A 23,013-nucleotide genomic window follows, 5' to 3' on the forward strand; every position below is an offset into this window, starting at 1 on the left:
CTTGGAATACGGCTGTAAGTTTGCAACGGCGTTGGCTTGTGTTTGGAACTTTCTACTGGGGCTTTTCAACAATTGCATATAGACCGGCGATATATCCATGAGCGATAGGTTCAACAATACAGAATTCTTTTGTTCTGGGACGATATGGAATTTTTCTTTTCTTTTTACATTCGAGCTGAGTAGGACTTTTTAGAGTGTTCGTGTCTTCGGTTGTTGCGTGAAAATGAGCATTTGAGCAGGCAGGAGGGATATCTAGTTGATGAAGTTGACGCAGAAGAAATGCAGGATGAAGCTTCCGAAGACGTAGTCTGCGAATGCACTGTGTTCATATCCCGAATTAGCTCCATGTGGGAGAGATGACGCGTCCGTCTGGTCTTTTTCTCCAAACAACGGGATGCTGTAAATGGGAGGGGTTTTCTTTGGCGACGTACCGCTCGTGGGAAATGCTTCCGAACTCGTTCTTGTTCTCCGGGTTGGTCTGAATGCGCAAGCTCGCGGTGAGGACGAATTGGCCGACGGTGGCGCTGAAGCCGGAAAGGAAGGCGTTGAAGGGCTGCGCGATAGCAAAACGTCAGCTTTCAATCCGGATGAGATGCGCCAGCATCAACGAGTTCCCCCTTGTCATTGATTGATTCCGGGTCTCCCCCGGCCCCAGTCCCAGTCCGCAAATCACCACCACCAACAAGAATGAAATGAACACGGCCAGCACTCACATAGTTACCGCCGACGACGCAGTACAGGAACTGCAGGGCGCCGACGACGACGAGGAAGACCATGAAGGAGTCGAGGATCTTGGTGCGCTGGTCCGTCTTGTTGACGTAGTTCCTCCACACGTTGCTGACGATGGCCTGGGCGTCGTTGGGGTTGACCTTTTGGGAGCTGCCGACGGAGCCGGTGGTGCTGGTCGCGGTGCTGGCCTTGGTCGTGTGCGAGGCGGCGCTGGGGACGGACGCGGACGGGTCGGCGGCGGAGGCGGGCACGGCGGCGGGCGTGGTGCCGCCCTGCTGGGTGCGCTGGCGCGGAGGCATTGTAATTGTCTGAGTGGGTGGTCGGGGAGGACGATTGGGCCGGCGGAGAAGGTGTGTGGTGTCGGGGTTGTCAGCTAAGCTCTCCGTTGTAGAGGCCAGATGGATGTTCGGTCCACCATGGGAGCTCGGGCCACTCACCACTCGAGGGACGCGCAATTGGAACCGAAGAGCTCGCTGTTGCTTTGCTTACGTACGCCAATTGCTTTGGTCTTAACGCCGATTCCCCGACGCGAAGGGGAAAGTGCTCGGTTGTGCGTCATTGACCAGGAGCTTTGAGGCGCTGGCGAAGCTTACAATAATCAGCTCTGTGGCTCGCTCGTCGACACCCCTCCGCAGCTTTCCCCGCGTTCCTGTCCATCTTCGATTCTGTCTTGTGCACATCTCTGCTCTCCGCACATCAGCCTCACGATTAATTGCCCAAACATCCAACCACAATGGTACAGTCGCACAGCCCTCAACCGCCCTCACCCCCGCGACTCCGCTCACCACACCACAGGGTCTCGAAACCATCGCCTACATCCTCGGCGCTCTGACCGCCGGCGGCGGCATCACCGGCTACATCCGCACCCGCTCCGTCCCCTCCATCGCCGCAGGCGTCACCGTCGGCACTCTCGTAAGCAACCTCCAAGCCACCTCTCCCTCAGCTTCCTTCTTCGCGCCCCCCCATCATCTCCCTGAGAAACTCGCAACCTGATCTAATATGTGTATCGTTAATTTAGTACGGCATCGGCGGCTACCGCATCTCGCAACGCCAACCCTACGGCGTCGAGCTGGCGCTGCTAGCCAGCATCGTGCTCGCCGGCTCGTCCATCCCGCGCGCCATCAAGACCGGCAAGCCGCTGCCCATCGGGCTGAGCGTGCTGGCGGCGTATGGGTTGCTGAACTTTGGCATGGCGTGGAAGAATAAGACTGCGTAAGGAAGAGGGGAGGGGGTGGATTGGTTGTAATGGGTGCGTTGGAGAGACTGGAGAAAAGATGTTGCTAGAGTTTGTCCCTGGACGTAAACAAAGCATAGGGGAACTATGAGGTTATAGCCAGGCTAGGCGCGGAAAGCATATCTGTCTGAAGCCAGAGTGCGGAGCAAATTTTATATCGTATGCGAAGGTGGCTTCTGGCTGCCATAGTGGACGAGCTGTGAAGTGCAAGGGAGGTGATAGACTCCCAGATACGACGAGGAACTTTCATTGTGATGTGATGTAATCACTAGGCCAGTATATCTTTTTGAGCAACAGATTCACTTGCTCGATTTCTGGTTGACTGCAATGGAATATTTCATTCTTAAATAAGCCACAGCTTTAAGTGGACACACTTGTGTTGGTCTCGTTGGAGACGCTCTTCGCTTTCCGCTTTCTCTCTCGTCCTACTACATCAAGTCTTTTAGACTCCGATGATTGTTCTACAGGCGACGTGTCAAGTGAAAGGACTGATGATACCTTCATCAAGTTCCGTTGCTGATTCTCTATTCCTCAGGATAGTGATGCGATCTCTTTTCAAGACTTCTGGAGAAACCTGCATATACCTTTTCACCAAGCGGGGAGATTAACAAGACTTTGCTAATGGACTTTCTTGGCTTATCAAGTAAATTAATTATCCACGCGTCATGTGGCAGCGATGTCCAGAAGCATCACGACCCTTCTGACTCTAGGTTTCACTGGACGTGAAAGTGACTAATACTAAGGCTCGTAACACCATTTCAAGCGTTCACCAAGTCACTGCGGTCACTGTATCCCGGGTGGGATCGAACTCCAAAGACCGTGTACTGTTCTTTCCATATGCATGCTTGTCTTCACTTAGCATCTTGGACCGTAATGAGGTAAAATTGACGCTAATGCTATTTGAAGCATGTAATTATGCCTTACAAAGCTTCCCCGCGGCGAGAAAAATGCAATAGCGAGTAGTAGCTTGCCATCCGACACATGAACAGACTGCCACACAGTGACGTGGGCTTTAAGGACCGAATTGGAGTGAGAAGTGGTTCGAAAGTACGATAACGGGACTAATTTGTTAGAAGCAAAGTCCAAAAGCAAGAAACAACAAGTGATCAAGTAGAAGCGGTTGGCAGGTGAGTACTTCAGCCATGGAGTTTTCGATTCTGGGTGTAAACAAATGATTACTGTACAGAACTGACGATTGAAACTAGGCTAAGCTGGAACTTGTCGGCTCTACTACGTATTAGATCTTGTGCCTAAAGCTCTTTCAGCAGTGCAGCACTGCAGCTGCCGCGATTGAGGATCATATTCAAGCTGCGCCAGACACTGTCTGGACTTCCTCCTCTCCACGCAACCACCAATTAACAGTCGACGGAGGTTGCCACCCCATATGCGTGAGCGATGCCTCGATGATCATCGTCATCTAGGCTCAAGCCCTGCTAAAGGGACATGCCACAATAGTAGGGCTGGCGCGCCTTTTCTCGACCCGATTCATCGAAAGCAGCTGAGCCGCCAAGCCACCAAGCGTCGATATGCCGTGCTGGACCCATGGACTTTGCGTGGCCACGCGCCTCTAGAAGCGTTCCATTCTTCCGCCTACAAGGGTGCCCAGGTCTTAGGAAGGTCGGCTAAAGCATTGTTGGTAAGCGCCGTGCTCGCTGCCCTTTACTCTCCCCTGCGCCGACCGGTCGTTGCAGATGCCGGCAGCGGAGATGTTAAATGAATCAGGCAAGCGTGTTGCATGAGAAAGGAACATCCCGAGCTGAACAGTGCATGATCAGTCGGAAGGGCATGTAGCAAGCTGGTGACGACGCATCTCCGAGGAGAAAGCCACGTGGGAGCAATTTTGGGGCGATGCGCAACTGGCGCCCAAGTCCAGAGCGGACCATCGATCGCGACGGCCGTCAAATGGTGTGTGTGGCGGACGGTGGCTTGCTGCTGCTTGTCGTGACAGCGACCGTCTGGTTCCGGGCCCTTCTCGCCTTTCCTTACTTTTTCTCCTTTGGATGCCCATGGATTTCATTGCCCGAGATGGGCTGTCCAGGGTGCAGATTGGCTGCAGGCGATTTCCGCTGATGGCAGGGGCGGACGGCGGAGCGGGCGCCAGTACTGCAGGACATTTCCGGGGCTGCGGGAGATGGTATGCAAGAAGAGAGCTCCGGCGTGGCGGACTTATCAAATTGAGTAAAAGCGAAGGAGCTGAGCAATATCTTGCGTGCTATGTGGCTGCAAGCTTGACAGCAGAAGACCTCTTGGCAGGACAAAGGGATATGGCGAACGGCCACAGCGCACTGAAGCCTATCCGTGGAATAATACTTCTCGCTTTTCTTCCAATCTCCTCATTCCCAACCGTTGTTGCGAAAGCGTTCGTTGAGCTGTTCCCCCTTCGCAGCAGATAAGAGGCCGAAGCATTTCACCATTTGAAGCGTAGATGTCGACATCGGCGCCCCTCCTTCGCGGGCGCCGCAACGAAATTTCTCCGTCCCCCCAAAGACGAAATCCTTCCCAGCGTTGATATCACTGCTCGGGCCTGTATTTGGTGTTTGTTTGTCCGTATTCCGGAGGATTGTCTTCCACGACAATGGCGGTATGAGGATGATAGCAGTGCCACGCCCGCCGTCTCGCATGAAGCCGACCGTATTTTCGGGACGGGCATTCCATGCGCGGGGCTTTCCGCGGACCCGTGTCTGTGGGCAGAGGGTAGCACTCGTGTTGTCGGGTCTCTGCTGATGACAAGGGACTGATGTAGCTGCGTAAACTCCGTGTCGGGTGCGTATTCTCTCGGCCGTGAGTGTATACTCGAGTACACCTATAGGTGCTTCAGTGACTACATTGCAGGAAGGAGCTACAGTAAATGTGATAGCTCAAGCTCAATGAATTTCTTCACTACACCCTCAGCTATCGTAACTTTTCCGCATCGGTTGACTGCGGCGTTGAGGTGTGGCCTGGCTTCCCAGGACAACGGTCAAGAACCACGATGACGAACGAGATGAAGAACGCCATCAGTAGAGCACGAGACTAGGAGGTAAATGAAACGTGTGACACTTTAGGCCACCGCTGCGGCATAAAGTTCTGGTCCAGCAATACTCAGCAAAGCCTCGCATCCGCGATGAGTTGCCATAGCAACGTTATCAAGTTATGATATGACCTCCATGTCTTCCGTGAAATATAGGCACGAGTCGGGTCCTTGCATATTGGGCGATGCCCATTACCTATTTCGCTCCAGTTCTGCGTTCACCGGACATGCGAGGAAAAGAGTGCCACATGCCTTCCCAATCCGTACGTCATCGACGTTAAAGTGGATCGGCTCCGCGGCGAGGGAACTCGGCATTATTGCTGTCCGGACGCTTCCGCTATCACTTCCGTCATGGTCCGTACACTACTGACGTCTGCTGTATCAACTGTCGCTTCGTAGTATTAGTATGCCCCGACTGGCCCAATATTGATGAGCGATATGATTCTCTCTCCACGACAACTATGACCACATATATCGCTCTGCTTACCCACAAAGCGCCCACACACCGCTCCCACACGAGCCAGCCCGCGGCACTTTTCGCGCCGGATCGTCCGCATTCAGCCAGGCCCAACGCCATTACATAAAGGTTCCCGCCGGCGACGGAGTTTCACTTACCATCGCATAACACGCGAAGGAAGAGATACAAAGCGCTTCGTCACAGTTCGGAAGCGGGCCCAGCAGGAAACGCTTACCCGTAGCGCCCTAGTGAAACCGAGTCAAAAAGTTTAAAAAATAATCAGAAGGCTGGCTTGGGTTTCTAAGAGGGAAAAGAGCCGAGTGGCTGTTGCATTTGATGCTGGTTGAATGGCAGAGAGGTGATTGATATTTCAGATACCGTGGGCTGAACCCGTCCAATGACAGATTGGCTTCCCAATGTTGTTCGAGGCGCCGATGCCAGTGCGGCAGTCCTCCACAAGCGTGCCCAACGCACGTGGTACGCCAGATACGCGATAGTGGGGCGCCTCGTATGGTCGAGAACGAAGTTGTCTTGCGTGTAGCATTCCAAGGAAGTAAGCAGGGCAAGGCGCCGACAACGATTCGGTAACTGGCTGCGCTTGGTCGCAGAGGTAGTATCAAGGGCGAGTGAGGAGCGTTTGAGACAGAATGCGCCAAAATGTGCCAGGCCATCGTCTCTGTCGAAGGCTATGAGATGCAAGTTGATATGAGTTCCACCGAATACAACGTCTAGAGTATCCAACACTCATGCCCTAAAAATACAAATGTCGTGACCCGGAATTCATAACCAACCATAAACTCACCAGAAAATGAGAACTGCCATTGAAGTGATCAAGACAACGGCTTCCCGCTGAACTTCCCTGAGCTCTTTCGTTCTTACAAAAATCCCCCAAGACGCCAGGATGCATACTGCGCAACGTTGCCCGTCTTTCAGGTGCAACAGCCGTAAAAATTAACACCAACCCATGATTCCCAATCCCCCTGTCCATGATGCATAATCGTTACTTGGAAGTTTCATTTCGTGTCGTTCATTTCGCATGATCAATCATTTGTTGGTAGACGTCCTCTGGAATGCGCTGTGCGTTGGCAACCACGAGGCCAATGATCGACTTGGCCTGCAGAGGAGGCAGAGAGCGCAGAATCTGATTGGGGCTGCGAACAGCGTCAGCCGGAGCAGTTGGTTACCACGCTCGCCAACATACCTTGGACTGGCCAGGATCTGGTCGCGGATCAAGACGAGTTGAGCCACGATGCACAGAATGTTCAAGTGGGGGCCGTAAGCAAAAAGGAAGTCCCATAGCAGCAAGACCTCGGGCAAAGGCGGCGTGCAGGCGCACATGGTCAAGACGGAAGCGAAAGCATAGATCTCGGCCTTCAAGCCCTTTGACGCAAGATGCGAAAAAAGCTTGGGATCGACAATCTCCAGCACGGTGTCCACCAGAGCTAGGCCTTTATGCACACCTTCCATAGATCCGCGCACGTATCCAGGGCACTCGTTGGTGATGAACTTGTCAAAGGCAACGAAAGCCTCGGCCTCACTGCGCGCAACGTAGAGGAACGGGGCGGCTAGCACGTTCATGCCTTGCACGTATCCCACCTGCTCGGCGTGGTCGCCATGCTGGGACTGGGAACCTTCGGTGATGGTGGTGCCGGTGAGGGAGCTCCGAGTGAGGTCCGGGCTGCCAAAGTCGGAGAGCGTGGGCGGCGACTGCCAGCCGTTGACACGGGCCTCATGCGCATCATGCAGCTTCCACGCAACGGCGTTCAGGACGCGGGTCAAGCTGTTCTCGGTGACGCGACGGCGGAACAGCGGGTCTGTGGCAAGAGTGCGGAAGGTGTCGTTGCGGATCTTGGTGTAGGCGGGGGAGGCGCCTTGGCGCACGAGATCCAGGTACACATCGGTGCGGATGGGCGCCGCGTTCAGGAAGGTCAGCCAGATGTATATGCGCAGCTCGGACTGGAGTCGCAGCGCGCGTTAGCAGAGGGCAAGCGGCACCAGGGCAAAGGGCGGTAAGTACCATGCCGTCGCTGTTCGCAGGAATGCCGGTCATGAGAATGTGGTGGCGCAGATCGTCGAGGCCCGCAGCGAGATCGCCTCCCGGCGGGCCCTTGAGGAGGAACAGGTCGAGGTTGGTCATGGCCGCAGAATGGGCCGCTGGGGCGCGGAGATGCAGGGCGGCGGGAGAGGGGAGAGGCAGCGAATGGGCGTCGTAAGTCCGTCGTCGTCGTCTGTCGCGGCCTCTGTTGTTGCAAATTGCGATGGCTGGCGCCGTTGTCTGAGCGTCGCAGCGCAGGCGGCGGAGGCTGGGCTTGGCGGCCGTTTGTTTCAGCAGGAACAGGAGCTTGGGGATCGCCCGAAACGCGACGTCGGGAGCAGGCGATGGGTATCGTGCGCAGCGCGAGGACGGAGATCAGAAGGCGTTTCCAAACAACGTGACAGCGCCATTGACACGCAGGACTGCGCCGCTCCACGTCGCGTGGCGGACGGGGGGCCCGACTATGCGCGCGCAGCCCTCCTCTTCTGTCTGCGACGCTCGCCGACGCGCGTGGTGTCCTTTGCGCCCGCCAACCCTGCTGCCGCGTCGCTGGCTTGGGTCCCCAATTTGAACAGCTCCACAGAACGGCGGGTGCTTTGGGTAGGTCTCCTGTCGATGGAGCGATCCCCGCCGGCCTTGGCGAACTGGGCCCCGCCGCGCGTAACAGCCGGCTAGCGGGCCACGACGCCCTCGGGCGACGTCATGGCCGCGTTGCAACGGTCCAGCTCCGCGGGCAGCGCGCCAAGACAAAAACGGGCGGAGCAGCCCCTGGGTGGACGGCGGACGCGGGCGGCGGGCGGGCAGCGGGCAGCGGGCAGCGGTAGATGCACCGCGGCCAGATCGGAGCAGCAGCCACCTGTGGGCGGCAGACGTCAGCCTGCACGCTATTTGAATTTGCCGGCGCCGTGCGGCGCTAGGGCCCGCACTTTCGCAGGCGGCGTAAAACGACATCGGCATCCGTGAGCACGCAAGACACGCGGCTCGCCATTGGCCACTCCTCCCCCAATTCGTCCACCACCGTCTCCGCCGCCCTGCTCCCTAAGGCGACCACACGTCAGAGCCCGCGCTCTCGCCCATGCACAGATCGTGGCCCCGGGGGCAACGCCCTCTGTTCCCACGCATTGCTCCGACCTGCCCGGGGCCTCCGCCAGACTAATTTCCAACTTTAACTTAACGCCGATGTCGTGATGCCTACTTGTGCGGCTGCTCGCCCTTCTACTCGTCCTCTCGCTGTCCTGTCGACGCTCTCCCGTCCTCCCTGCACCGCGTCCGCCTGATCGGGTCACCCTGACGCCCGCCCTCCGCCTACCTATCGCAGGGTCCGTCGCGTACCGTGGCTGCCCGCCCAGCATCACGCAATCCTCAGCTCGTTGACACACTCCCCCGCCCAAGGCATCGGACTCGCCTCTACTTTCGTCTAGATTGGCCTTGCTAGCACCCACCGCGCCCCCTCCAAGCCATCAAGCGACTGGCGGCGTCTTAGCACCCGCTCCTCTGGGATTCCAAGTCAGTCAGGCCGTGCTTTGACGAGTTTTTCTGTAGGCTGGCCTAGAAAAGCAATTCATTTTGCCGCTGGCCAGACGCGTGCTGCAGAGCTCAGAGTCACTATAAACTGCCCACCCGAGCCGCCGGCCCATCTGCTCGTGCTCATCAGGGCCACGTTTGACTCTGCAGCCCCATCCTTGATCCTGGGCCCGCGACCATCCATCAGCCCGGTCTTATCCCTCCTTCCCAGAACTCTTGTCTCAGGCCCAAGCTTCCAAGCCAACCATGGCGTCGTCCAAGGTCACCACCGGCCTGGCCAAGGTCCTGGGCATCAAGCTCGACGAGCGGGAACACGGCGACAGCCTCACTCGCGGCGAGTCTGTGTTCTCCGTCTCTAGTGCTGACACCTACGTTGAAGACGAGCCTACTGTTGGCGAGTGGTTCAGAGAAATCACCCCCTCGGGCGGCGATATCTGGACATATGTCAAGAGTCTCTTCCCCTTCCTGCACTGGATCGGAAACTACAACCTGCAATGGCTTTACGGCGACCTGGTTGCTGGTGAGCACCTCACCATCCCTCTCATGCGCACTGGCTGACCCCTCTAGGTATTACCGTTGGCGCTGTCGTCATCCCTCAGGGTATGGCCTACGCCAAGCTGGCCCAATTGCCGGTTGAGTATGGTCTCTACTCCTCTTTCATGGGTGTCTTGATCTACTGGTTCTTCGCTACTTCCAAGGATATCACCATCGGGGTAAGTTCCAACGCTCGAAAGCCGATTGAAGAGATGGACTAACGGTTTTCAGCCTGTCGCTGTCATGTCCACCGTCACTGGAAACGTCGTCCTCAGGGCTATCGAGAAGTACCCACAATACGAGGGCCATCAGGTTGCGTCCGCCCTTGGCGTCATCTGCGGCGCAATCGTATGCTTCCTGGGCCTCGTCCGCCTCGGATGGCTTGTGGACTTCATCTCTCTCACGGCCATCTCCGCTTTCATGACTGGCTCTGCCATCAACATCGCAGCTGGCCAGGTTCCCGGAATGATGGGTATCTCCGGATTCTCGACTCGCGATTCTACGTACAAGGTCATCATCAACACTCTGAAGGGCCTTCCGGATACTCAGCTGGACGCCGCCATGGGTCTCACAGCCCTTGCCATGCTGTATATAATCAGAAGCGGATGTACCTACGCCGCCAAGAGGTACCCAGGAAAGGCCAAGATCTTGTTCTTCCTGTCTACTCTTCGCACGGTCTTCGTCATCCTCCTGTACACCCTGATCAGTTTCCTTGTCAACCGCCACCACCGTGGAAAGAATGACCGCAAGTTCAAAATCCTTGGCAGTGTTCCCAGAGGTAAGAAGCCCACTCCAAATCATCAGACCCTAGAAGCTTACAGAGAGCAGGTTTCCAGCATGCCGCTGTTCCCGTTGTCAACAGCGAAATCATCTCGTCGTTTGTTACCGACTTGCCTGCATCCGTTATTGTCCTGCTCATTGAGCACATCTCTATCTCGAAGTCGTTCGGTCGCGTGAACAACTACACGATTAACCCTTCTCAGGAGATGGTTGCGATCGGTGTCAGCAACCTTCTGGGACCGTTCCTTGGCGGATACCCCGCCACCGGATCTTTCTCGAGAACTGCCATCAAGTCGAAGGCTGGCGTTAGGACTCCTTTCGCTGGTGTCATCACGGCCATCGTCGTTCTTCTCGCCATTTACGCCTTGCCCGCAGTCTTCTTCTACATCCCTAACGCCACCCTGTCTGGTGTTATCATCCACGCCGTTCTGGACCTCATCACCCCACCGAACACGGTGTACCGCTTCTGGAGGATTTCCCCGCTTGAAGTCCCCATTTTCTTCGCCGGCGTTCTTGTGACAGTCTTCAGCACAATTGAGAATGGCATTTACACGACGATCTGCGTGTCGGCAGCCCTTCTCCTCTTCCGCCTGTTCAAGGCGCGCGGTCGTTTCCTCGGTAGGGTCAAGGTCCGCTCTGTTGAGGGCGAGCACCTCCTGGGCGACGAGCCGAAGTCGAAGAGTATCGATGATGCTTTGAAGCCGAGGACCAGCAACAACAACAACAGTGAGGACTCAACAAGGGAGGTCTTCTTGCCCATCGATCACCACGACGGCACTAATCCTGACGTGGGCCTTCAAACGCCGGCGCCTGGTATCTTCATCTACCGCTTTTCCGAGGGATACAACTACCCCAACGCCAACCACTACCTCGACTACATGGTTGCAACTATCTTCCAGCAGACTCGGCGCACTAACCCGCATGCGTACGGCAAGCTGGGTGACCGTCCTTGGAACGACCCGGGCCCACGCCGTGGTAAGGCGGCTGAGGTTGACGACCACAAGCCCACGTTAAAGGCCATCATCCTGGACTTCTCATCGGTCAACAACGTCGACATCACGTCGGTGCAGCACCTGATTGACGTCCGCAACCAGCTCGACCGTTACGCATCGCCCGAGACAGTGGAATGGCACTTTGCTTGCATCAACAATCGGTGGACCAAGCGTGCGCTCGCAGCAGCCGGGTTCGGTTACCCTACACCGGACCTCCAGACGGGCGAATCTTACGCTCGCTGGAAGCCCATTTTCTCAGTGGCGGAGCTTGGTGGTGCCGACAGCGCAGCTAATGCGGCGGCGTTGGAAGAGGACGCTGACTACCGGTCGACGCGCCAAGTTGACGAGGAGAACGAGATCCACGGGGAGCGCAGCAGCGCGTCGGAGGACGGTGCGCGCGACAGCATCAACAAGACGGCCAGCCGCGTGAACTACGCAGAGAAGTCGAAGCAGGTGCTGGTGCACGGCGTCAACAGGCCGCTCTTCCACATCGACCTCACCAGCGCGCTGATCTCGGCCGTGCAGAACGTTGAGCGCCGGAGAATATACGGGCAGAAGAACTACGGCGGTACTGAGGGTAGCGACATTTCCCACACCAAGGATGCTTGAGGTGGACCTTAACGTTTAATTTTCCGTTTGCTTTTGCACTTTTCATGTCTACACGACTGGTTATTTCTGAAAATCGCTAGACCCTTTAGGCGGATAAAGGTTATGGTGCGGCGTTTCTTGGGCACGATGCGTAGTACATTGGGATAGAACCTTGAGTAGTTGTGTTGGGAGACTAAAACGGGGCTGGAGCACATGAGATACCACGGTAGTCGCAGAGAGGATATGAATCATTGTTTGTCGTCGAAGAAGACACTTGAGCGTGACACTTGAGCGTGACACTAGTAGTTGCTGGCGAAAATAGCAACCAGGCCGCGAGTCGCAGGAGCGATGAAACGCGCCGTCGAGGCGGAGATCAAACACAAGGCGGGAGGCCAGGACGGGACTAGCGCCGGGGCGCGGGCGGGAGAAGGGTCCAGGTGGGCATCCTTTGGCGGGACACGCGTGTGCGAGTCGGTCGGTTGCGGCTGATTGCAGCAGCTCGTCCCCGGCCTCGTACGCAAGCTCCAGGTGGCCTTTACAATTTATCGCCGCGAACCAGCATCCGCCCAATTGCCGCGCACCAGTCTCGCTCTCCCACTCGACAGAGCCTCTCCTCGTGCATTGCCTGGTGCTGCTTTTGCGCGCACTTTCTTCGTTCTCTTCGTCACTTCCTGTTCCTGGCAGCGTGCACGCGCAAGGCAAGGACCGGGGTTCCCGCGCATACTCTCCGCCGAGAACCACCACCACCATCTTCACTCCCACCCACCCACCGACGCGGCGCTAGACGACCGACCGATCGCCTTCCTTTCATCCCCTCCCCACCTTTCGCACACCTGCGACTGACCACGCGAACCACCGCCGAACACCCCCGTCCTTACCTCCGTCGCCGCAGCACCTCCATCCTCACTCACCACACCAACATCGCACTTCTGTGCCTTCTTTTGCGGATATAGTCGAGAGACGCCGCCATACAGAGCCCTCTCCGTTCGGAGCCCTCTCATCCGAATCGCACCATTTCATTAGCCTAGCGGAAGCACCCCAGGCACCCCCGAAACCGTAACCATGCCGCCAAAATCGCGCTTCATGCGGCTGGACGCCTTCACCAAAACGGTCGAGGATGCGCGCGTGCGCACTAGCACCGGCGGCATCGTCACTATCACGAGCATACTCATGATCCTGTGGCTGGTGTGGGGCGAGTGGGCAGATTACCGGCGGGTCGAGGTCAAGCCGGAGCTGATTGTGGATAAGAGTCGAGGTGGGTGCTATTCCATTCCCTTTTCTCCTGAGCCTTACAGGTTCCCGGGAAAGGATAAACCGGAGGACACGCGGATTGGACGATGTGGACGGTGTGAGGAATTGGAAACTGGGGGGAGCGAGGCTCGGGGAAAGAGGTGCGCAGTAGGCCCTTGTAGGATATGTCTCGCTAACTTGATTGTTTGCCCCAGGTGAGAAGATGGAGATTCACATGAATATCTCTTTCCCCCGGGTACCGTGCGAGCTGCTCACGCTCGACGTGATGGACGTGTCGGGCGAGATTCAGACGGGTGTTATGCACGGTGTCAACAAGGTCCGCTTGACGCCTGAGACCGAGGGAAGCCGTCCCATTGAGGTGAACGCGCTGGATCTGTGAGTACTGCACATGCTGTGGAGCTGCCGAGGGCTTGGCTGACATGAGGAACAACAGGCACGCCGACGAAGCTTCGCACATGGACCCCGAGTACTGCGGTGACTGTTACGGTGCCCCTGCCCCCACTACGGCCAAGAAGTCCGGCTGCTGCAACACTTGCGACGAGGTCCGTGACGCCTACGCTGGTATTTCCTGGTCTTTCACTCGCGGCGATGGCGTTGAGCAGTGTGAGCGTGAGCACTACGGAGAGAAGCTCGATGCTCAAAGGCGCGAGGGATGCCGCATTGAGGGTGGAATTCGCGTGAACAAGGTCATTGGCAACTTCCACTTCGCGCCCGGCAAGTCCTTCAGCAACGGCAACATGCACGTCCACGACCTGGAGAATTACTTCAAGGACGAAGCCTCGCACTCTTTCTCGCACCGGATCCACAACCTGCGCTTCGGTCCTCAACTCCCCGACGACGTCATCGCGAAGCTCGAGGCCTCCGGCCTCAGCGCCAGCAGCCTGTGGACCAACCACCACATCAACCCGCTGGACGACACTGCGCAGCACACCGATGAGAAGGCCTTCAACTACATGTACTTCGTCAAGGTCGTCAGCACCGCCTACCTGCCCCTCGGCTGGGAGAACAAGGGCACGTCCGCGCTGTCCGGCCTCATGCCCGACGCCGACGGCATCCCGCTCGGCTCCTACGGCATGGGCACCGATGCGGGCAGCATTGAGACCCACCAGTACAGCGTCACCAGCCATAAGCGCAGCCTAGCCGGTGGCAACGACGAGAAGGAAGGCCACAAGGAGCGCCTGCACGCTCGTGGTGGTATCCCGGGCGTTTTCTTCTCCTACGTAAGTTACAATATTCAGAAGGAGGTTGAAGGAATAGCAGCTAACTTTGTATGTACAGGATATCTCTCCCATGAAGGTCATCAACCGCGAATCTCGCGCCAAGTCTTTCTCCGGCTTCCTCGTCGGCGTGTGCGCCGTCATCGGTGGTACTCTCACCGTCGCCGCTGCCGTCGACCGTGCGCTCTACGAGGGCTCGGCGAAGCTGAAGAAGCTGCACCAGGGTTGAGCGGCTTGGTGAATTGTTGTTGTCGGTTCAAGGCTAGAGAGGAGAAGTGTAGAAAAGGGACTTTCCAGAAATTTTGTTGTTACTTGTTTGTTGTGTGTTCCTGTATCTGTTGTCCTCCAGGCGTTTTCCGTCTTTGCGTCATTTGAACGGCGTTGAGTGCTGAGTCTTGCAGTCTTCCCTTTCCCTCTTTTTTTTTTTCTCTGGCGAGGGGTCGATGCGGAGGTGTGGAGGTGAAGGCGTGAGAGAAAAGTGGTTGCGTCTAGGTTGTAGATATGTAAGTTGCATGCCAGGATACGGCGAAATGTTGAGAGAGTAGGGGAGACAAAGAATCAATATTCACTGAGTATCGACCTTGTTCCGGGCTACATTATAAACGGTTAAGCCTTCCCCGAAGCCCTAAGTGGCATGGCACGATCGAGGCTGAGGAGCTTGCGCACATATCCCTAGAGCACCCTGATGGCCTATCCCTCAAACCCTCCCTCGCTCCGCCTTCTCCCCTTCACTCGCGATCTCACCCGATAGACTTACCACTCACGTCTCGCAGCTCTCTCGGACTCCAAACTGGTTCCCAATGCTTCTCCGCTAACCTTTGCGTGTGTGGGGAACGGGGACAGAGTGGTACTTTGTCAGCAATTTCCCTTCCAATCGGTTGAGTTTCCTTCGCATTTCCTTCAACCCCTCTTGTAACTACCTGCCCTTCTGGCAGCAACAGGACTGACAGGTAGTATGGATCTGGTAAGTCGGAAAGGGAAGCTCGCCGTTACCAGGGCAAGGTCACCACGCGATTTGACTTTTCACTTTCCTGTTGGCCACACCCTCACTGATTCCTCGCTCTGATTACAATCAACAGGCAAGTGCACTCCCTTACCGGCTAGATGGATCCGGTTTGCCTGTCTATTAGAGGCCCGTCGACTGCCCAAGACGGTGGTGTGGTTCGACCTATCACATCATCCCCCACCATGAGCCCCTGCCGTTTTCCACGCTAGCCACCGGCTGCAGAAGGGAGGGGACTGTGGTATGCAGGTCGCTTCTCACCAAACCTTCCCGATGCAGCAAAGCGCGAAAGGGAAGGAGTTTCACCTCCTATGACTAACCCAAACGCCTCGGATAGGGCAACAGGACGACTACCCCGGAGTTCCTTATTGCTGGTGGCGCACATCCGCGTGGCCTGTGGACGACGACACGGCGGCGCTTCCTCCGCCAGCCGTTGCGCGGCTGCGTGGCGGGCGCGCGCCGTACTTCCAATGGGAATCTGCCAAACTGCTTTTTCGGAAACAAACGGTTGATGGGAGAACGTCTATAAGCTCTCAGAGCTCGCACACGTCCCATCACGCGCTCTTCTTTCACCCTCCCAGTCGTCATCGTCGTTGCTGGCTGCTACGGCCGCCGCCGCCGCCGCCGCTCGTGGTCTGGTCTGGTCATTCGTTTCTTTTTCCTTTCGCCCTTGCATCATCATTGTCACGGAGCATGCAGGTGTCGTCACGTCGGCGCGTCGTCGCGTCAAATAACACACTTGCCCGCACGGAGGAAAAGACTATTCTTTCACGGTGATTCGCAAGCAACCACTCACCACGATTAGCTTGACGTAAGTCAAAACCCCGGCACTGGCCTTCAACTGGATTGCGCGAGATGATGCGGCCCCGGGGGAAAACGGGTGATCCCGCCTCGGAAGGGGCCAGGTGACGTGATTTCAGTCTTGTGCTTGCTCTATTTTGCAACATTAAGTCGTGCTTGCTCGTTATCCCATTTGTCTAGGGCCGCTGCTCACTCATCACTAGCCAGCACCGCACATTCCCACCTCCAAGCTCGGTTTTGAAGTCAAACCTTCTGCTTTCCCATTTCAACTACGACTACTGCTACTGCTATGACTATCAAAAGAGCTGCTACTGACGTTTGCTACAGCCAACTATGTGACTACGTCTAGTCCTCAAAACGTCTCTGCTTCGCCGGTCTCATGCACCGATGATGACCGGAGCGACAACCCTCTTTTAGCCACCGTCATTCTCTTCTCTTCTTACCACCTCACTGGGCTGGGACCCTATCGGCAAACCAAACAGGACGACAGTCCGGTGCTAGCCTCGGTGGATGGTCCTCCCTCTGCCGTCGAACAGCACAAAAACACAAAACCTTTCCTCCGCCTTCTTCCTCGGGCCAGCAACAAAAAGACAACGGTTGAAAAGAGACCAAACGACCCAGAAAATAATGTCGATAGCAGCCCGTAGGCTGATCCATGCGCAAGAACCAGATACCCCAGCAAGGAAGAAAGAGATAGGACGAAAAGCACAAAACCATCCCAGAACATGTTCCCTCATTATCAAAAGAGCCATCATGAAGTTCCGTCGCTAAACAAACGCAAGACGAGGATGAACTGACTTAGAGAGAAAGAAATCATACCCACCTTGAGCACAAACCGTCCAAGAGAGAAAACAAAAACATCAAACGGAGGTAAGCCAGCACTGTCGTTGTCATGCCGCACTGACGGGCGTTTTCAGGCCGCCCTTGTCGCTCACCTCGCTCATCTGCTCGTCGAAATCGCCCTCACCAATGCTGCCTTCGTAATCATCGCCCATATCGTCGTTGGGATCGTATGCCCCGAACGACACGGACGGCTCCGAGCCGTAATGCTGGTGGCTGCCGCCGCCATGCGGGAACTGGACGGAAAATCCGTGGCGCAGGATGCTGCTGCCACCAGCGCCACCAGGTTTCATCTGCGGGACGCCGCTGTCGCTGACGACCAGCTGCTGTGGCTGGGAGGCTTGGTGCAGTTGCTGTTGCTGCTGCTGATGCTGTTGCTGGGCGACAATGGTTTCGGCCAGCGTAGGCTTCTCCTTCATCCCGCGCAGCATCTCGCGGCTTGCGTCCAGCATCTGCACCGCGTACTCCAGCCAGCGCGCGCGCGTCGCGCTGACGCTGAGCGTCCACCGGTACTCGCGCAGGCGCGTCTTGTAGAACTCGGCCTCCTCCCTGCCCGGCGCCGTGGCCCACAGCAAGCTGCCGAACGTGCCGATCAGGGTGAAGTTGATCTTGGACGCGAAGTACCAGAACGACTGCAGGTGCGCGGGCGTCAAGCGGTTCACAAAGTCCATGGCGCTGATCAGGCGCGTCTTGGCCGCCGACCGGCAGATGAAGAGGAGGTACGGATCTGACGTCTCCGCGTCGAGCGACTGGACAATCCGCCGGTGGAGCGTGATCTCAGTGGCGAAGTAGGCCAGATGCAAGGCACCGGTGGCTGCAAAGGACCTGGATCAATAGGGGTGACGTATTGAAAGGAAGGGCAGGTGGGCTTACCGGTGTTGGACGAACGGCCGGAATTGTGGCTGTCAATCCGCGTGGACGCGGGCAGTCTTGCAAACCATTCCTTGAGTTTGATCTGCACGGGCTTCGCCCGATCGAGGATCAGCCGCGTCGAATTCTTCCCGGCATTCTGAAAGTCTTGGATCGCGGTCTGAGTGTAGAACGTGTCCACGACTTCGGCCATAATCGCAGTGAGCGTAATCATTTGCGCAAAAACGTATGCGCCACGCTCCTCGTCCGCTGCTTCCTCCTCACTACCTGCTCGGAGGACCTCGCCCGTCTGAGCGCCGTCCTCAAAGAAGTCATCGTCAGCTATCGACTTCACCGCCCAGTCGGCATTGTATATGTGCGATGGCCGGCCATGGATCAATGAGCTCCATTTATCCTGCATGTACAATGCCCAGGCAATCCGCTTACGCAGTCCCTTCTCCCACAGTGGAATTGACCAATTGGAGCAGTCGAGGTGCAGGCCAAGTTCTTGTGCAATGGCGACGAGCTGGGTTGTTAGACTCCACGAGTCCGAGTCGGGCCTCTGCAGCAGCAGCAGGCCGGCTTGGATCGTCGAGAGCTTGGGCCGCTCCATGGCTTTGGGTAGCCAGTGGGAAGCAATTGCCTCGAGCTTGCTGACGTCCGGCTTGGGTAGCGATGCCAATCTGGGCTCGTACGACCACCATTGCAGGGCCAGCATGTAGATGCCCGCTAGGAGGGGCGGAGATATCTGACGATCGGCATCGCGATGCCGTTGCATAAACAACGTTTTCTGTATGATGGGGAAGTTAGGGTGCACGGAGCGGAAGTACACATCAATCAGCTGGGAGCCATGTGGTGCTACCACAGCCTCGACGGCATTGAGAGCCTCGGTTTCGCTGTCAAAGTCCTGGGTGTTCTCGTCCGGCAGCATGATGAAATGTTCATTGTCATGGACCTTCCGCAGCACGCCCAAGTCGAAGGTGCTCTCGTTGCGCGTATCGAATTGGGTCAGGCCAATTAGCACCGGGTCGAAGGGTGTGGTGGGCCCGATGTAGCGGCTGTGCTGGCGACGCTGCAACCCGAGTGTCTCTTGGAGAGCCTGGCCGGTGGTATCGACGAGGTTGGGTGCTCGGCGCGAGAACTTTGTGGTGGGCGAGGGCTGTTGCAGCGGAGCGGTGCTCTGCGGCTGCTGCTCACGCTCGACTGATCTGGACCGCGGGTGTCAGCAGTGAGCTACACGACTAGGGCAGGCTAGTGTCAGGATCATGGCGGTACAAGACCTACCTCTTCTTGGCGCCTTCCTCCTTCTGGCCGTCGACGTTGATCTTCCTCTTGCGCGGCAGCGGGCTCTGCACAAAGGTGCACTCCTGCTTGTGGAACTCGCACAGCACGCACAGCAGCGCGCCCTCGTGGATGACGCAGCGGCTCTTGCGGCGGCGGCAGGCGTCGCAGGGCCTCTCGCGGCGGGAGCGTTGGGCGGGCGTGAGCTGACCGGGCTGGGCGTTCGGCTTGTGGGAGGAGAAGAGGTTCTCCTTGCCCGGCATGGGCTTGGCTGATTTGGGACGGGCGGCAGCAAGAGGGACGAGGTCCGAACGAGGCATGATGGGCTGGGGAGCTATGGCGGTCGTCATATCGTGCGGCCAGTATCGGAGATAGCCCTGGGCGGCGTGGAGCCTGCGGGTATGCCGGTTAGTGCCCGTCGGTCGCCAGGGCGGCGGCAGCAGCGCACCAGTGAGAAGGGCCGCGGTGCGATTGCTGGAGGCCGTGTCTGATAACGGCGATATGGCAGCGGCTGGGGGACGACGGGCTTATCTCAAGGGCCGTGGGAAAGGAAGATGAGAAAGTGGATGGTGCGTTCGGTCATTTGCCTGAGGCGCGCTCTCTGCTGCGGCGGCTCGCTGTGGCTCGCGGCTGGGCAGCGGCTCTGCTGGGCGTGGTGACGAACGGCGGGCGGTGGAGCGCGGGCGCGGTGTTGCTTATAGATAAAGTAGTGTCGATGGATAGAGGTAATGGGCGCGCAGTGTCAGCGATGCGGTCTGCGCCTGTGTCACCGAGGGCGCCCGCTTGGCGTGGGCTTGGTCATAGTTAGGGCAGTTTACGTACTGGATATTCGCTTGCTCCCCCAAACGAGCAGTCGCTGAAGCATTAACGAAGGCTTAATTCGATGAGACCTCGCGCCGCGCTGGGGTAGATCTGCTTTCTCTTATCAGTGCACGCTGACTGGCCGACTTTGCCCGACTGCCAGCCCGTCTATCCCTGCGCCGCGTTTCCGTTACCACTCCTTTTACTCAACCACCAGACACTCACGCCTTGACGTAAAGAAAGATATCTCCGCAGAGGCGCGGCACAGCTGCGACGCCCGGCCTGCTGTCGCGTGCGCCGCTGCCTCTCCCACACCTCCGGACCCAGCCTGCGACCCTCTCCGCATTTCCAGCCGTTGCCCGGCCGGACCCTGGCGGGCCTGACGACAGAAGGTGCCCAAGTCGAAACCCCCGGCGCAGTCAATCTCACTGCGATCTGTCTGCCTTACTCGTGCGCCGCCTCGACCCGATGTCGCGCCGCACACGTGCCCGCCCGCCTCCAGATGCCGACGTCTGCAGTGACGTCGCAGCGCCGGTCGCGGTCGCGGTCGCGCTCTTAGGCGCGCTCTCCAGCTTGTTGGTCGCGCGTGCCCAGCCGGTGCCGCCAGCCAAAGAGCGCCCGGCTGAGTCCTCCCACTCGTGCCACTCACACCATCCACCCGCCATTATCTAATCGCAAACGCGGATCCGTCGCACCGCGTCCGCCGCATGGTCGCACCGCGTCGACTGTGCAGTTGCGCCCCTGCGCCTTGCCCGCTCTCCGCGCGTTGCATGAAGTCGATCGCGCATCTTCCAGAAGCGCGCCTCGTCAGACGTCAGACGACCTCGTCAGGTTGCCTGGACGCGATTGGCCTCAAGTCGAGCCGATTCGCATCTTCGGGTGAGAGATTTTCCTGATTGCCCAGATGCAAGGTAGGTGCACTCGTCTCCGCATTCGCTCCCCGCTTCGTCGAATTTCTCGCATCATTGCATGTGTCTGCGGAACGATATCTGTTCCCCATGCAGTAACGAAGGTGGCGGCGGGTGCGATGGCGGCGGTTGTGAATCAGGGTCCCGAAGGAATTAGGCCAGCCTCTTTCACCATTTCAGGTTAACTGGACCTCCAGAGAACCACGGAATCCTCACTTTCTTACGTACATTGAATCCGGACCCCCAGACCTCTCTCAGGAGGACATGCGCTGCGACGCCACGTCGAAGGCGCCCGGACCACCCGTTGGAAGTCTCCTGGCGGGAAGCTGCGCCCTGCGGCATGAGTGCGCAAGCAGCCAAGAGACAATTTCCCGTCAAGGAGTGAGGCTAGTTCTGATGTTTACGTACCTAAAATGAACGGTGGCGTCCGTGTCGAGGATTGCTTGCATCGAGTGCTGCGCATCTTTCTCGGCATGTGGATAGCTGCTTTAGGACCGCGACTACTCCTGCCTTGCCACCAAACCACAGATCGGGAGGCAACAACCTGCATGAAGGCCGTGCGGGACTCGGTTACTGCTGAATCGAAGACTGCACGCGCGTTTCCCGCTGTTGTGTGGTCCGAGGCGTGCCACAAATCTACAGCAGAGCTGGTCCACCAGCGCGTCGAATGTCCCGCCGTGGTGCGAGCTCAGGCGTCTTGCGGTGAGACCATCGAGTTTGCCTTACAATACGACTGCCGACATCGGAAAGTATCCGGAGCCAGTTCCATCTCGTCTCTGACACGTCGACTCGAGTCTGCTCCCAAGGGCCATTTTGCATTTCCCGGGCGCGTTGGGAATCGAGTATGATATGCACGTGAAATGCCAGCCGCTTTGATTACCATTTGCAATCCTACGATTGGTGCTCGAGCCTCCACGGCCACGATAAGCTCAACGCCCAAGGCTTTGTTTCAACCACGTCAACCTTCCAACGGCGGCAAGGCGGCCTTTTTGTGGGATCTACGCTCCATGTGCCTGCAAAGTCCGAACAGCGACCGACGGGAGGCGTTGAGCCAGTCCGTGACTATCAAGCTCGATATGATTGCACCATCTGTTCCAGAGAATTGGGTTCGTTCTGAATCTAGTCAACACATTCGAACAGACGTGGCGCCCGTGCTGTGGTCCTGCAGGCTACGACGATGATGAAAAATAGCAACTAGCGCAGATGTGTGCTGATCGTCTGGTTGAAGGCCCGAAAACAGACCACACTTAATCTGACTCGGAGTTGCGAATGCTTTTTGACGTGACTCAGGTCTGACATCCAGCACTGGCCTGTGACTTGGACATGCTGCACTCCGCCGCCTCCGACGAACTAGCTGCTGCGTCCAGAGGAGTACTTGTTGGCTTCTTTTTCTCGGAGGTGTCGCACTGCCGTCTGGCCTCGAAGGTGGCGAGATAGGACCTGCACAGCCGTCACGTCATCTGCAAAGCAGAGCCAAGGAAAACTTCGAGCATCCTATACATGCACATGCTCGTTTGGGCTGGAAAGTCGGGGGCGCCCTTTGTGCTGAAACGACATGGGAAGTTGACGTGAGCTTAGAGCACTCACGAGAATTGGGTTCGTTCTGACTCTGGTCAACGCATTCGAACAGACGTCAGGCCAGATGGGGAAAGAGGATATACGTCTCTCTGCTCCATGTGCTTCTGGTACCGAACGGACAATTGACGGGACATTCTGAAACGCCGACTATCACGTGCTGTAGCGCATTGAAGATCATGCCGTGCCGTCATATACGAGGCTCAGGACTGTCGGATGCATGCCTGCTGCTTTAAGTGAGGCCACATGGAGGTGCAGATGTTGGCGTGCGGGTCGGGAAGGAGCAGGCGATGGTCGTGCTTCACGTGGCGCCGGCATTTAGGGCCGTCGAGCCAGTCTCATCTCCACGCACACGACTCGACCGCTCGCTTCGTTCCACCAACAATTCGCTGACTGGCGCGCGCCTCCGCGAGCCTGCACGACGGCCATGCTCACTCGGGCCCGGACCGCAGCCCTCCGCAGCCGTTGGCACCGGTCCGCCATCGCCGCGTTGTCTGAAGAAGCTTATGTGCAATGCCTTCTTACCACTCGACCTTCGGCTAGCGGACGGGAAAACCGCCATCGACGAGTCTCCAGGTCGACGGTACAGCCGCAGTTGCCAGCT

The 23,013-nt window shown here is 57.4% G+C and overlaps 5 protein-coding genes across 5 annotated transcripts; 2 read left to right on the plus strand and 3 right to left on the minus strand.

The window, feature by feature from the left end:
- Nucleotides 1–252: 252 nt before the first annotated feature.
- OST2 (oligosaccharyltransferase complex subunit epsilon) lies at nt 253–1,028 on the minus strand (the record flags this gene model as incomplete). Its single annotated transcript, XM_066779617.1, has 3 exons — nt 253–319; nt 432–553; nt 714–1,028. 3 exons carry the CDS (start codon nt 1,026–1,028, stop codon nt 253–255), a joined length of 504 nt encoding a protein of 167 aa, XP_066630421.1.
- A 5,429-nt stretch (nt 1,029–6,457) lies between these two features.
- Nucleotides 6,458–7,567, minus strand: cdc16 (the record flags this gene model as incomplete). The annotated part of the gene is made up of 3 exons (XM_066779618.1): nt 6,458–6,581; nt 6,632–7,386; nt 7,448–7,567. 3 exons carry the CDS (start codon nt 7,565–7,567, stop codon nt 6,458–6,460), a joined length of 999 nt encoding a protein of 332 aa, XP_066630422.1.
- Nucleotides 7,568–9,235: 1,668 nt separating this feature from the next.
- SLS55_008206 (uncharacterized protein) lies at nt 9,236–11,904 on the plus strand (the record flags this gene model as incomplete). Its single annotated transcript, XM_066779619.1, has 4 exons — nt 9,236–9,509; nt 9,557–9,702; nt 9,755–10,301; nt 10,352–11,904. 4 exons carry the CDS (start codon nt 9,236–9,238, stop codon nt 11,902–11,904), a joined length of 2,520 nt encoding a protein of 839 aa, XP_066630423.1.
- Nucleotides 11,905–12,945: 1,041 nt separating this feature from the next.
- On the plus strand, nt 12,946–14,580 carry ERV46 (ER-derived vesicles protein erv46; the record flags this gene model as incomplete). Its single annotated transcript, XM_066779620.1, has 4 exons — nt 12,946–13,138; nt 13,329–13,509; nt 13,568–14,354; nt 14,413–14,580. 4 exons carry the CDS (start codon nt 12,946–12,948, stop codon nt 14,578–14,580), a joined length of 1,329 nt encoding a protein of 442 aa, XP_066630424.1.
- A 2,465-nt stretch (nt 14,581–17,045) lies between these two features.
- Nucleotides 17,046–19,445, minus strand: DAL81 (Fungal specific transcription factor; the record flags this gene model as incomplete). Its single annotated transcript, XM_066779621.1, has 3 exons — nt 17,046–17,809; nt 17,869–19,052; nt 19,129–19,445. 3 exons carry the CDS (start codon nt 19,443–19,445, stop codon nt 17,046–17,048), a joined length of 2,265 nt encoding a protein of 754 aa, XP_066630425.1.
- Between the last annotated feature and the right edge of the window lie 3,568 nt (nt 19,446–23,013).

The sequence above is a fragment of the Diplodia seriata genome (genome assembly GCF_021436955.1).
Source record: "Diplodia seriata strain FDS-637 chromosome Unknown scaffold_8, whole genome shotgun sequence".
NCBI classification, from domain to species: domain Eukaryota; kingdom Fungi; phylum Ascomycota; class Dothideomycetes; order Botryosphaeriales; family Botryosphaeriaceae; genus Diplodia; species Diplodia seriata.